Source organism: Lactuca serriola, chromosome 4, assembly GCF_051521515.1.
Source record: "Lactuca serriola cultivar US96UC23 chromosome 4, Lser_US96UC23_V15, whole genome shotgun sequence".
Lineage (NCBI taxonomy): Eukaryota > Viridiplantae > Streptophyta > Magnoliopsida > Asterales > Asteraceae > Lactuca > Lactuca serriola.
Genome location: NC_136411.1, coordinates 357825763 through 357841022, shown reverse-complemented (window position 1 = coordinate 357841022; position 15260 = coordinate 357825763). Strand labels below are relative to the sequence as shown.

The 15260-nt window shown below is 28.5% G+C and overlaps 1 protein-coding gene across 2 annotated transcripts; it reads right to left on the bottom strand.

Annotated features, from left to right (window-relative positions):
- Positions 1-331: 331 nt before the first annotated feature.
- LOC145097600 (initiation factor 4A-like protein) lies at positions 332-2032 on the bottom strand. Of its 2 annotated transcripts, none has more exons than XM_079035192.1 (7): positions 1875-2032; positions 1705-1753; positions 1244-1381; positions 929-1153; positions 807-846; positions 605-702; positions 332-498 (listed from the first exon to the last, which is right to left on the bottom strand). In XM_079035192.1, exons 1-7 carry the CDS (start codon positions 1925-1927, stop codon positions 481-483), a joined length of 621 nt encoding a protein of 206 aa, XP_078891318.1. In that variant the 5' UTR covers positions 1928-2032; the 3' UTR covers positions 332-480. The 2 variants fall into 2 exon arrangements, with proteins under 2 accessions (XP_078891318.1, XP_078891317.1); XM_079035191.1 differs by having other exon boundaries at positions 1677-1810; positions 1875-2005.
- Positions 2033-15260: the final 13228 nt, after the last annotated feature.

The window sequence follows — 15260 nt, the reverse complement described above, 5'->3', positions numbered from 1 at the left end:
CCTAAAATATTTAGACTTTTTCGCAGATTTCCTTTTTATTATTATCGAAAAAGAACCATAATATCATTATTTTATACATTGTTTATCCTTTTGGACTTGTAGAACACCCCTCATGAGATTTTTACTTACATTTATTTGCGTTTAAACCTTTTTAAAGTTGAGTTTTTTTTTTCTTTAATGTACTTATTTTCAAAGTGTATTACTATTTTCAAAAGATGCTTAACATAATAAATGTAACCAATAAATTTATTTAAAACACAATAATATTAATATCATATCAAACAATTAAACTAGAAAAAAAAAAACAACTACAAAATAAACGAATCAAATCTCTCAAAAGTCTAATAAGATAACTTTACTTAAAAATCACGTGTTATTGTTTTAACAAAATAGTTCTTGTAAATTGTAATCATATAAAGGGACTCATATCTATGATACCTGATTACTCATTCACTTGAAAGAAACCCCAAAAAAATGTCTTTAAAACATTTCAAAAATCTGTTCAAGAAAAAAACACAAAACCAAATTCAAATATTCAAGCAAGAAAAATCTTTGGTTTGTATTAAAAAAATGAAAATATTAAAAAAGAATAACAAAAACTTACATTTATTGGCATTTCTGCAATCACAAGATTGCTGCTTTCCTCAATGGTTTTAAGTGCCACCACTTCTCCCCCAACAACCATGTTAATCACAATCCCATCTAGATTATTCAACAACATAACTTTTAACTTAAGATATTATTTTTATATAATTATTAATTAATAAGTAAGATGTATTAATTAAAAAAAAAGATATGGAAAAAACCTGTAGCCAAACATGTTGTCATTCGCCTCATATATGTTTCCTGATAAATATCACAATTCAAAAATCGTTTATCAAATTGGATCCATTTATAAAATGTGGTTCATATAATTGTATAAAAGTACCTTTTTTGTTGGGAGTTCATAGTTTATAAGAACACTAGAACTGATGGATGATTCTCCTGAAGCAAGAAGAGGAAGACAAGAATCAGTTGCAACTATCATATGAGATTTCTGTTCTTCCTTTTCATCTCCAGATTGAATGGATGCTGAATTTTGATTCCATTTTGTTGTTGCATAGCGAAATTTATCTAGAATCAATGCACGTTCAGCTTCAGTAAGGTCACTATACTGAGAAGAAAAGGTTCAGAAAATGATGATAGAATGTAAATTATTGACCTTGAATGCAAAGATCATAAGAGAAAAAGGCAGATGAAATACCAGAGGTGTAACAGTGATGTAAGAGATGTTGGAGATGGAAGAACAAACAGCATCAAGCTCATCTCGTGTGCTGCAACAAACCACCATTGGCAGCCATGGCCGACGCCCTGCCATTTCTAATAGATCCACCAATGTCTCCTGTCGATTTTCACTAAAAGCTTCAATAACAATCTCGAATTTTCTCCATGAATGTCGTATATACTTCCAAATTGCAGAGAAATACTGAACTACGAATCGGATTATAGTTGAAAAAATACACAATTTTCACCTCCGGATCGAGAATTGAACTTAATATGAAAGATGAAGGATTTTTAGGGATAAATTGAGGAAAGATCTAAATGAACATGGAGATAGAAAGTCGTGTATGTGGTTGAATTTTATAAAAGGGATAAAATGAATTGATGATTCCGAATAAGAAACGATTTTTCTTAACTGAAACGTAAATAGAGCAAGAGATGGACCATCTTAAACTGGATTCTGTCGACGGCGAGATAGAAATGGCGTTGTGGACTGCAATATACACAACATGATTCATCAAATTAGCTTCTCTATACATTGTCGCTCTAGCTGTGAAAACAAAATAGTTTCGAATCAACAAATGAATTACAGTGAAAAAATCAGATTCCGATACCTAATAGAAGCGGGAGCAGGAGAAGGATGTGAAGATGCCTCCATTAACTCCATCTCCGGCGAGAAACTCCGGCGAAAGAAAACCCTACCGATCCTTCTCTTTGCAACGCAGTCAGGCAATAAGGTTTTACCAGTTCGTCGAGCATCGTGACTTATTTTAAGTAGTTTACAAAAGTAGTTCTTAGGATTAATTAATTGTCATATTTACTCTTTTTTCTTTCTATTTTTTCTATAAAGGTCCTTATCACTTGGATTTTTGCCCTTTTAAAAATGAGTTATAACTTATAATTTATAAACAAGCCATGTGGATGGAGAGAAAAAGAAAGGGATAATGACTTAGGAGGTAATTAGGTTTTTAGTTTGTCAGTATTAGATTATTAAGGTTTTTTTTGTGCGAATTACACCAATATGATTGTTATTACTGTTTAGAAATAGTTTTTTTTATCGGTTTCTTTCTGTTTAACCGGTAAAAATGACTATTTCTAAACAGTAATAACAATCATATTGGTGTAATTCGCACAAAAAAAAACCTTAATAATCTAATACAGACAAACTGAAAACCTAATTACCCTCCTAATTCATTATCCCACAAAAAAAAAACTCGAACATGAAACTTTTGCAACGGTTTTTGCTACATAATCCTAATTGAGGTATAGAAAAAAATCTATAAAAATATTTGAGTTTGATATTGTGACGATATTAAGTTTATTTCAATCTAATTATTCGATTTTATTATCTTACATCGAATCTTTTATATTTTTATAATATTTATAATTTTGTTATTAATATATACAATTTTTAAAATTATATTTGAATATTATATGTGATATTATAAATACGAAGTTGATTATGTAATTATTGTTTACATCATAATCCATAATATTGATATATATTACTTTCATAATTAAAATTGCAAAGTTGGACTCTCAAGCTCCTAGCATTTCGTACTCGATTATCCAAGTCGACGGTATGTCAAGTTGATGGCACCAGTATTCAACCACTTCTTTAGTTTCGTTCATCTTTTGTCTCTATCGTCTCACCAATTCTCGAGTCATGATCATCTCTCACGTTTTTACCGTGTGAGAAGTAGTAAAAGTTCCAAATGTTGCAAAGTAGCTAAAGTTGACAAAGGTTGCTACCTAATCGAAGTTATCTAATAAAAAGTTGGAACATAAAGACAATTTTTTTTTAAAATCAAGTAGGAGATTCTTGAGTTCATTACAACACTTAATAGGATCGATATTCTAAATAGTTTCTTTTATAACGACAATAACATTAAAACTAAAGAAGCTAGAAAATTATATAGCACATAGTATAGTATGATTAATAAACCAATCAAACCAACATTACCTCAGCAATTTAGCTATATACTTAATCTAATTGAAAGTCAGAAAGTTGAATATCATCCGTTCTCATCAGATTGCACCTCTACTTTTTGAAAATGATATCATTCCTAACTTTCCATAAAGGCCACAACACTATATAAGCCAAAAAAAAAAAAAAAAAAACAATTTACATCTCCTTTTGTCAACCTTTCAGATAACGTCGAAATGAATGAAGAAAAGCTCATAAGGACAACACCTATAAGTCTCGACCAAGCACAAAACTACTTCTCCAAACAAAACAATTCACTTTCAATGAGATACAATTAATCCAATTGAAAGAGATATCAAGGCTTCTGAAGTCAAAATCACCCATGCACATTCCTAATATGCTAACCAAGAAATATCCATTTGCATTATCTTTAAAACTCCAAGAACTAATAGATGAAGTCAACCTTACAATCTCAATTTCATGTGCAACTCCACAAGTTGATTCGTCTCTGTGCCTCTTCTCAGCGGTCTATTCGAGCACCACATCGTCCCCATGTATTATGTGTTTACTTCTTTAAAATGACACGAAGACAAAAAATAAAAAAATAAAAAAATAAAAAATAAAAAATAGTCCAAAGTTCTATGAAAAGTGAAAAAAAAAATTAAAAAAAGGTTCTTAAATATGACAAAATTATTTTTTATTAGGTTCTTTTTACCTCTATTCTATTTTAATTTAATAATATTCTTCATTTTATTTTTTTCTTAAATAATTAATCATCAATTAGTCTTGCTTTTTAAGTAATCATTATCATATAATTATTATACATTAACTTTTATACTTATTTCAATATAACTTAATCAATAAAACTTTAAGATTGTACTATAAATACCCATTCATTCACATACTATCACAACACCATAATGCACAAGCATTATTACACTTACATTTAAGGGGTACACAACATTGAAATGGTACTTATAAAAATTACAAAATTTTATTATTTAATAATTATATTTTTATTATTAACTTTACTAATAATAATAATAATTTGTCGTTGTCGTTATGATAATCTATAATCCTAACAAATATATATATATATATATATATATATATATATATATATATATATATATATATATATATATATATATATATATATATATATATAAAAAATCTTTTTTACCTAATTTGATTTCGAATAACTAACAAAATTTATTGTATTTTTTCGGAATATAAATATTTTAAATTAATAGGTATCCAATCCAAAGATGGCAAGTCGTAGAAAATTAAAAACTAACAACTTGTTTCAAAAATATAAGAAATTAAATCGATTCTTATTTTTAATGTCTATAAATGTTCCTACCCAATTAAATTATGACAAGTGTTATCATTTCATATTTTTTTAACTAACTCGTTAAGACTATATTAGAAATATATCAAATAAAATTAAATTGAATGGTGATTTGTCATAATTTTAATGGTTAAAAATAATTATAGGCATAAAATATATGAGGTAATTTAATTTCTCCAAAAATATAACTTCAAATTTGATTACTATTATTTTAACTATTTATTATATAAATATGATAATTTTTAATATTATCACTTAAATTTAACTTTGTATATCACCCATTTCCAATTTCCCGTAATTGAACGACATAAGGAAGGCTAAAAGCCAAAATATATGCCATCCCTTCTCGTTCTTTCCAAACCTTCCTTTCATCTATCTTCATCATTTTCTAGATCCTTCCAATCCTTTCTTTCACTTATCTTCATCATTTTCTAGAGTCTTCAAAACGCTTCCTCTATTTATCTTCACCTCTTTCTAGATCTTTCTAACCTTTTTTTTTTTTTCATTTTACTCTCTCCATACTAAACTCCAAAGAAAAGTATGAAAAACATATTTCGTTTTTATTTTTCTGCTTCCACCTCATAATAAATACTAATAATTCACAAAATATCAATAAACTACAAAATCAAAAATGTTTCGTATATTGTTCGAATAATTATTTTTTTATCAAAAATAATATAATTATTAAAAGTATTTTACAAAATAAATTATTATTTTATATTAAATATTCAAAAAAAATATCACCTTCATCTTTGTGCATTCAAACATAAATATATCTATTCAAAATTGAAGTACTCTATTTATTATTCGTTCAATTTCAAAGTATTTTTTTAACATACTTTATGCATTAAATGTTATGTTATTAAATATATCCCTTAAATTCCACATTAGAAATTTTATTTTGCGACACGTGGCACAATTTTGTTCACAAAATTTTCAGCTTCCACACTCGTAAAGTAGTAGCAGGGATTCGTTGTTCGTTGACGTCTGCGAATAAGAGCATCTCCATTCTCCAATAGCCATTGAAGGTAACCTCCATTTTCTTCTATTCTCCATTTCAATTTTAAATCGAATTTTATAGTTTTCATTACTAATCAGAAACTTCTACATTCACAACTGTAATTTAAATCAAAGTTTTTTTTTTTTTTTTTTTTCTCTTATCTTTAAAAACACAAATTCCTACAAGATCAAATAGTATGATACTCCACTTTCCATCTCTCTTTTTCCCTAAATATATCGTTATTTTGATAAATTACAATTTGCACCCCAAAGTTCTATAATTAGTTATTTTTTTATTTTAGTTTTGTTTAAATCTTTTTTAGCTTTAGTCTTCCACTCAATTACATGTCAACTAAACTCTCTTAAGAAAATGTAAATATTATTAAAACTTTTATAAATTATATTAACTATCATACAGAGTCATCCGATGATCTTCGCTTTTTCAATCTGAATGACTCCAATTACTCCGAAGATGAAGAAGAACTATGATGCCCTATCAGTGAGGATGAAGGATAAGGTGAGAAAAGCCACAAGAAAGGCAACATCATCTTCATCAAAAGAAATTGATTTTATCGGATGAAATGATTAACGAAATTTCTGGCAACATAAACTTGTTATGTTCATACATATAATGAGCAATTGGAATTCGAAAAAGGAAGTGCGAAGAAAAAAAATTAGAGCACCAAAAATGAAGAAGAGAAGCCAAGGGACTGGGGGTTAAAACATTTAATCGCTGAACAAAGGATCGAAGAAGCTCAGATGGCGATCCCACTAATGCAATTGAAAATTTAAGGGTAATACTAATGGTGAGTTCCTTTGAATACATGTTAAATTAATATATTACAATATAGTACTGATTTTGTAAAATATTATTATTTACATTATATCCGTAATTTATAAAATTATAAAATATTGAAAGGTAAGGAATAATATTTCTTGTCTTATATTGCACATACTTTTAAGATAATATTATACATGGGAGTCACTCTTCTTAAATTTTATGATAATATTATGTATGGTCATTATAATGGCCAATTCTTTAAGCTAATACTAGGCGAATACTTGTACGTTGTGCAGAATATAATAATATATTTGAAATTTTTATAAATATATATTTTTTAAATATATCAATGACATTGTTAGTAGTTTTTATATAATAAATTTTATAATAAGTTGATATAAACATTATTTGTTTCAATTATATGATAATGTAAATATATTTTAAAATTATATAATCATAAGTGTCTTAGTGACGTCTACCTGCAGGTTACTTATAAATAAAATTAGATATAATATATGATTTAATGATATTTATAGTTGTTATGATTAATTAATTTTAAAAGTTTATTTGCTTAAGATTTTAATTTCTATCATTGTAATTATTTAAAACATCAAACATTGTTTTTGTTTTTAAAGACAACCATATAACTTTTGTATATAATTTTACTTTTAACTATTGTTGTTGTAAGTTATTTAAAATAACGTATTTCGAAATTCTTATTATTTTAATTTGGTTTAAGAAATTTAACGTTTTTAAAATTTATATGATGAATATTGTTAGTTTCTATGATTGTAGTTATTTAAAACAAAAAACATTGTTTTTGTTTTTAAAGAAAATATTATAGTTTTTTATATAATATTACTTTTAACTATTTTTATTATAAGTTATTTTTAAGTTATTTATTTGAAAATTGTTAATGATTATAAAAACAGTTTCATGGTTTTTTTTTGTTAATTTAGGATTACAATTTAGGTTTAACACTATAATTTATAATCTTTAACTATTTATAAAATAGTCTCTCAATTTTTTTCAAGTTTAACTGAAATTTTGATTTCAGTTAATTGTTTAATATTATATTGAAATTAATAATTTAATTATTTTACATCAACTCATAAATTATACAAATGTTGTGACTTTAAAATAATAATTGCTCACATACGATAACATATTTAAACTAATAAGTTAACTATAATATGTTAAAAAGTTAAAGTCATAATTTTATAAATAGAAATATAATATGAGATTTTAATATTATAGTTTATTCAATCGTTTGAATGACTTCTACCGCGAGTTACACATAAATAAAATTAAATATAATATATGGTTTAATGTTATGTATAGTTGTTATTGTTAATTAATTTTTTAAAATTTATTTGCTTAATGTTTTAATTTCTATTATTGTAATTTTTTAAAAGATCAAACATTGTTTTTTTTATTATTTTAAAGCTAACAATATAATCATTTATATTGAGTTATTTTTAACTATTGTTATTGTAAGTTATTTTAAGTTACTTATTTGAAAACTTTTAACGATTATAAAAATATCTCTAGGAAAATATTTTAGTTAAATTGATATTACAATTTAGTTTTTGCATTTATCACTATAATTTATCACTTTTAACTATCCACAAAATATTCTTTGGTTTTTTAAGTGGAGCTGAAATTTATATTTAAGTTGATACTGTAATATTATATTTAAATTAATAATTTAATTATTTTGTCCAAACTATTAAAAGGTTGTAGCTTTAAACTAACAATAGTTTATATACAACAACATTTTAAAACTAATAAATTAAGTATAATATATTAAAAGTTAAAGACATAGCTTTATAAGTAGAAGTAAATACATTATTTTAAAATTGAAATTTAGTTTATTTAGGTTTGGTATTTCTTTAACTTTATTAATCAACTTATAATCATTATTAGAAAGACACAACAATTCATCACATTTAACTATTTACAAAATATTTTTTGGGTTGTTTAAGTTAAACTAAAATTTATATTTAAGTTGACCATGTAATGTTATATTTAAATTAATAATTTAAGTATTTTATACAAATTGTTCCAAAATTGTATCTTTAAAATGATAATGGTTTACATCCAATACTATATTATAACTAATAAATTAAGTATGATATTTTAAAAGTTAAAAAAAAAAAACATAACTTTATAAGTAGAAATAAATATATTATTTTAATATTGAAATTAAGTTTATATATGATTACACTTTAGGTTTGATGTTTATTTAACCTTATTAACCAACTTATAATAATTATTATTAAAAAGAAATTGAAAAGTCATGGGAGTTTCAAATGAATGTGGTGAAAAATATATATATATATATATATATATATATATATATATATATATATATATATATAGGAGTTTCAAATTAATATGGTGAAAGGAAAAATGTTTCATTTATAATATAGTATGATATGATATGATATGATAGTACATAGTCATTATGATGACCAACTTTCTAGAATAAAATAATACCTAGTTGTTATGTTAGATAAATCTGAATGATAGCATTATACCAAGTTGATACTTTGAATATCTTAACATATATATATATATATATATATATATATATATATATATATATATATATATATATATATGTGTGTGTGTGTGTGTGTATGTGTGTATTTGTGCTTAAGTTATTGTATTCTAACTAATTGTTAAAGTGATTAATGCATACTATTAAATTAAAGATAATTAAAAAATACCATCTAATTTCATTATAAATGTATTTTAGTCAATTAACATAAATTTAAAAAAGAAAATTACAGATTTTAAGAAATAATTAATTCTCTAAACTTTAAAAATCTGATTTTTTGGATAATAAATATATTAATTAGGACATTCTAAAAGAATGTGTTTATGATCATCTTGAAAGAAACATTAAATTTTGACATAATACTCTAAACATATATTATCAAGATTAATAATTTTTAATAAATACAAATTTTATATTAAAAGAATTTTAATATCTTAAAATCAATAATTACATTCATTCTTAACAAATACAACTATGAACATACATAAATGACATTATTCTGAAAGAATGTAAGTAATAATCTTTAACAATTACATTTATTCTTTAAGAATAAAAATTGAAATCTAAGTAAAATACTAATACATTCTGACAGAATATATGTTACTAATCATTCTGACTGGAAAAAAATATTAATCCATTCTGATCGAATATTATTGCCTTACTTTTAAATCTTCTTCAGGCTCCAAACCGAGTTTTCATTCTTCACCTAGCTTCTTTTTATTTACTTGATGTTATTTCTTTCAGGCTTTATAGTTCCATAAGAATTTATAGCCTTGCTTCAGCAATGTCTATACAAAAATAAAAACAAATTGCATCAAATGCTTATGTGGAAAAGAAAAAACACCAACAAAAGAGAAGCTCAATACAAACATAGCGTAAAAAGGAACCAACAGCAAAAACATACCACAACTCTAGGAAAAACCCACCATACTACCACTAAGCAATAACAAACAATTGCACACAAGCCAAAGAACCAACAACACAACAAAAAGAAAAAAAAACACCAGGGTTAAAAAGGCCAACCACCCTAAAATCCATTACGGACAACAAGAATCGCATATGAGCCCCAGCAAAACCAAACCAGACAGCTACGAATCGAGCCAATCAAAACTAAAACTTAGGGAAACTCCATGAAACAAAAATGCATAGGAAGAATCCATAGAAACAACCACACCATGGAAATAACTAAGAAAAACTACAAGCAAATAGACAATGAACGACCAAAGAAAGCAAAACACACACACACACCACAAATAGACCCCCACCCCCACCCCGAAGCCACATGAAAGAAAACAATCGAATTACATCCAGAACCTTAACATCATGTTCCTAGTAAATTTAGTAGGATAAGTTAAACAACAAAAAGTAGACAAAATTGCAAAAATGGTCCCTGTGGTATGCATTTTTTTGGGGTTTTAGTCCAAACTCTGACTTTTTTGGATTAGTAGTCCTTTTGGGCTAGTTTCGTTGCGGATTTGGTCCCTCAATAAACTAAAATGACTTAAATACCCTTGGGGTATTTATTTTCTATTTTTAAAATTAGTTTTTAAATGTTTAATAATTATTTATTCATTTTAATAATTGAAAATTAAGAGGACCCACCTCCCTCTCCCTCTCCCTCTCTCTCTCTCTCTCTCTCTCCAAATAGAACCCATCCAAGATCGAGGCGGTGGCTATAGGTCCGTGAACCTTGCTAACACTATGTTCTTCTTACCTATTTCCGATACCAGAAAAGAGCAAAGCAAGATTATAGGTTGATGAATCACTTGGGCACATAGTTCTTCGGTTGATAAAGGTGGAGGTTGAAGGTGATTATGAACACAAAAGGAAGAACACAAAATGAACCTGGAAAAAAATCTATCAAAACTCACATCCCCATCTTCAAACCTCAGGCACCATAATACTTTTCTGCATTCATCTTCTTCAACATACACAGAAATACAGACTTGCTGATCCAACATACACACACACACACAAAATGCAGCCATGGCGTGTTCGATCCCCTTTCTCAAGTTTGGATTCCAAACTTGCAGATACGAGCCTCTCATGATATCGTGTTCTCGATTCACCTTCGATTTTAGTTCTGATTCTCGTGACCCAATCGAGTTATGGGATGATTCAGCTTCGATTTTATTTAGTGCCATCCTTTTTTTCTTTGATTCCATTAACCCTACAAATATAAATGGTATGAAAACACACATACAAAATCAAATTTTCAGAAATCGATTGTTCTTGAAGACCCATAATCCTTTTTCAGATTTAGACATTGATTTTGATTTTTAGTTCCAGAACCAAACCCAAAAGTTTGATTGTTCTTGAAGAGCAAACCCAGAAAATCGGCTGTTCATCCACATTACCTGTTAATTGATTTCCAAAAAAGAAAAATTGATCCTACCCAAGAATGTGAACCCATTTGAATCGATTTCCAAAAAGAAAAACAAATCCAAATTGAGGCGTGAAGATGCAAAGAAAAGACGATGTATAACAATGGATTTTGGGGTAGAAACTATGCTCCTCTTGTTCGTGATGCAGAGAGAGAGAGAGAGAGAGAGAGAGAGAGAGAGAGAGAGAGAGAGAGAGAGAGAGCCCCTTTTTATTTTTTTTAATTATTAAAATAAATAAATAAATATTAGATTTAAAAAAGAAATGAAAGAAAAATGGAAAATAAATACCCCAAGGGTATTACAGTCATTTCACTATTCACAGGGACAAAAAAACGCAACGAAACTAGCTCAAAAGGACCACTAATCCAAAAAAATCGGGGTTTGGACTAAAACCCCAAAAAAATGCATACCACAGAGACCAAATTTGCAGTTTTGTCAAAAAAGTATGATAAAGAAAAATAAAAATTGTTCCATTGTAGCACAAAAATAAATGTTGAGATGGAGAATAAACGGTTATAACGAAAATCTTTACTGTAATTTAGATAAAAAAAAGCTTCTTCTACAAACCTATGACCATGTTGTTGTTAGTTTAATCGAAAACTCGAGGCATGGAAATGAATCTCTTCCATGTTAATTAGGATGTCTGACAGCTTAACCTTCAAAATTTATTCGACATTAGAGTCAACAAATCAAATGCTTGGAATTCGCAAACCTAGAATCTGGAAGAAAATGAGCAAAAGAGAAAATCCCCACCCCGAAGCCACATAAATGTGATCTGATGTGGGGTAAAGCAAAGAAACAATAAAAAACAATCAAATTTATTGTAAATCTAAGTGATTTGAAGTCATGAAGAAAAAATAAAATTGTTTTAAATAAAAAATTACAGAAGTGGAAGGTGGTCGCTTGATGACGGTGGTGGCGACATTAGGGTTTTTCTGATAGAAGCACCAACGAGACTCCTCGTCTTCCGATGTATTACCGTTCCTTTTTTCAACCGAGTTGCCCCTTGCTTCATATCAGGTACCAAAAATACCCTTGATCATAATACACTTTCCGGATGAGATTGTCTCCGATAAAGAAAGAGGCGTGAAGGATTTGCAAGTGACCTGGGATTTTCCCATCGGAATAGAGAAATCGAGAATTAGGGATTTAGAGAGCAAGATGTGGAGAACGTGGAAGAGAGAAGGCACGAACATAATAAACTGATTTGTGATTTAATGGGGTAGGGTTATAGAGATGGCAACTTGAATAAAGGGGAAATCCTTTATTTGATTAATAACATAATTAATTAATAGGTAATATTACTTGTTTACACTTATTGCAAGTTTTGAAATGATTGTTCTACAATTATTTCTATATCCACACAATAAAAAGTTATAATACATGAACCTCTCTCACTCTCAATATATATATATATATATATATATATATATATATATATATATATATATGTGTGTGTGTGTGTGTGTGTGTGTGAAATCAAAACAAAGTAGTTCAAAACAATGGATAACGAGATTGAAGACGATAAACATACTAAAAACCTAAACAAATTTGTGTTAGGTGAAAAGGATATTATTTATCATTTAGTTGATTAGCTTTTAGGTAACCCCATCTTATTATGGTTAAATCTTAAGTGAGCGAGAAAATATGTATATATTTATATGGGGCTGACACCACTACCTGCGGTTGCTAGCTACAGCCTTGATGATCAAATCACAACAAACATAACTTTTTAAACCATTTTACGATGTCCGATGAAACGTTGTGTGTGGGCAGCTATCATGTCGAAAGCTCGATTATAATAACTCATTGTAACGTTGTTCAACCGCTTGTTTTGTATTTCGTATTTAGTTTACATTTTTCGTTTTGTTGTCATATATCCGTTTAAGTAATGTATCTTAATTTTGATTCAATTTATTTTAGAACTTTAATTTATAAATTAATTTTAATTACTTGTCATTGTCAATAACCGATAACAAAAATTACCCAGTAAGTTTAATTTTGTATATCACCGGTTGGCATAATATTTAATATTATCACTTAAATTTAACTTTGTAATTTGTATATAACCAGTTGGCATAATATTTAATATTATCACTTTAATTTAACTTCATATATTAGTATACCACCACTGTATACTTGAATGACATGAGGAAGGCTACAAACCAAAATATATTTAACTTACATGGCACCCCTTCTCGATCCTTCCAAAGTCCAAACCTTCCTTTCATTTATCTTCTTTTTTTTTTTTTGTAGATCCTTGCAACCATTTCCTACATTTATCTTCATATTTTTTAAATCCTTCAAAACCTTTCCCTTATTTATCTTCGATCTCTTTCTAGATCTTTCTTAACCTTTTATTTCTTTTATATATTTTTTTGTTTTTTACTGTAACATCCCAAAATTTAAGATCAAAAATTTCGTTTTTAAATAAGTTGTTATGAAAACCAACAGTATAAAAACATCCCATGTCAAAACCAAAGTGTCAATAATCAAAACATGTTATCATTAAAGCACATCAGAGTGTAATCACAAAGATCTCATGTGTGGAAAACATAATATGATGCGCGGCAATCGAGCCGACTCCATTCCTTTGAAAACGAAGTACCTGAAACCAAAACTGAAAACCGTAAGCATAAAGCTTAGTGAGTTCCCACATCATACCACATACCATATACACATAATGTCAATCCCTCGGTATCTTTCAATCGGTACTGGAAGTTGGACTACCATTCGGTATCTTTCAATCGGTAATCGGGAGCTGGCCTCTCCTTCGGTATCTTTCAACAGGTAACCGGGAGCTGGCCTCCCCTTCGGTATCTTTCAACCGGTATCCGGGAGCTGGCCTCCCCTTCAGTATCTTTCAACCGGTATTCGGGGACTATTTCACCCCTACCACTACCACATAAATAATCTAGCATAAACACATAAATCACATACTGCCTAGTATATCTGGGAGTTGGCCTCCCCTTTGGTATCTTTCAACCGGTAACTGCCTTCGGTATCTTTCAACCGGTAACCGGGGAATATTTCACCCGTACCACTACCACATAGTAACATATCATACTAACACATAAACATAACAGCTAGTGGCATACCAGAAAATTATCACAAAGACAATCATCTAACAAACATCTCCTACTAGTGGGCCGACATTGTGGCCTTAAACCCACTTCTACTGAAAGGTAACATACCCCACACTGCTGAAGTCCACTGCCAGTGTAACATCCATAAAATTCGAGCCAATTTTAAACTTTTTAAATCATTTAAAACCATTCAATTATTACAATTTGTTTTCAAAATAGTTTAAACATCAGAGTTCCCAGAAATCAAAATCATCAATCGAGGAAGTGTACGGTGACGCCTGTGCCTTCTCGCGGTCATCCACTGAACTTGAAACAATAAACTGAAACTGTAAGCTTGAAGGCTTAGTGAGTTACCCCTAAAATACCAACCTCACATCGATATAACCATATAATATAAACATATAAGCAACAGAACAACCATGCATATCGAGTCTACAGTGTGACTGGTCTGCCCGCACCGGGCCTTCAGTCCACTCTCTGAGTCTACAGGGACTATTTCACCCCTACCACTACCACATAAATAATCTAGCATAAACACATAAATCACATACTGCCTAGTATATCTGGGAGTTGGCCTCCCCTTTGGTATCTTTCAACCGGTAACTGCCTTCGGTATCTTTCAACCGGTAACCGGGGAATATTTCACCCGTACCACTACCACATAGTAACATATCATACTAACACATAAACATAACAGCTAGTGGCATACCAGAAAATTATCACAAAGACAATCATCTAACAAACATCTCCTACTAGTGGGCCGACATTGTGGCCTTAAACCCACTTCTACTGAAAGGTAACATACCCCACACTGCTGAAGTCCACTGCCAGTGTAACATCCATAAAATTCGAGCCAATTTTAAACTTTTTAAATCATTTAAAACCATTCAATTATTACAATTTGTTTTC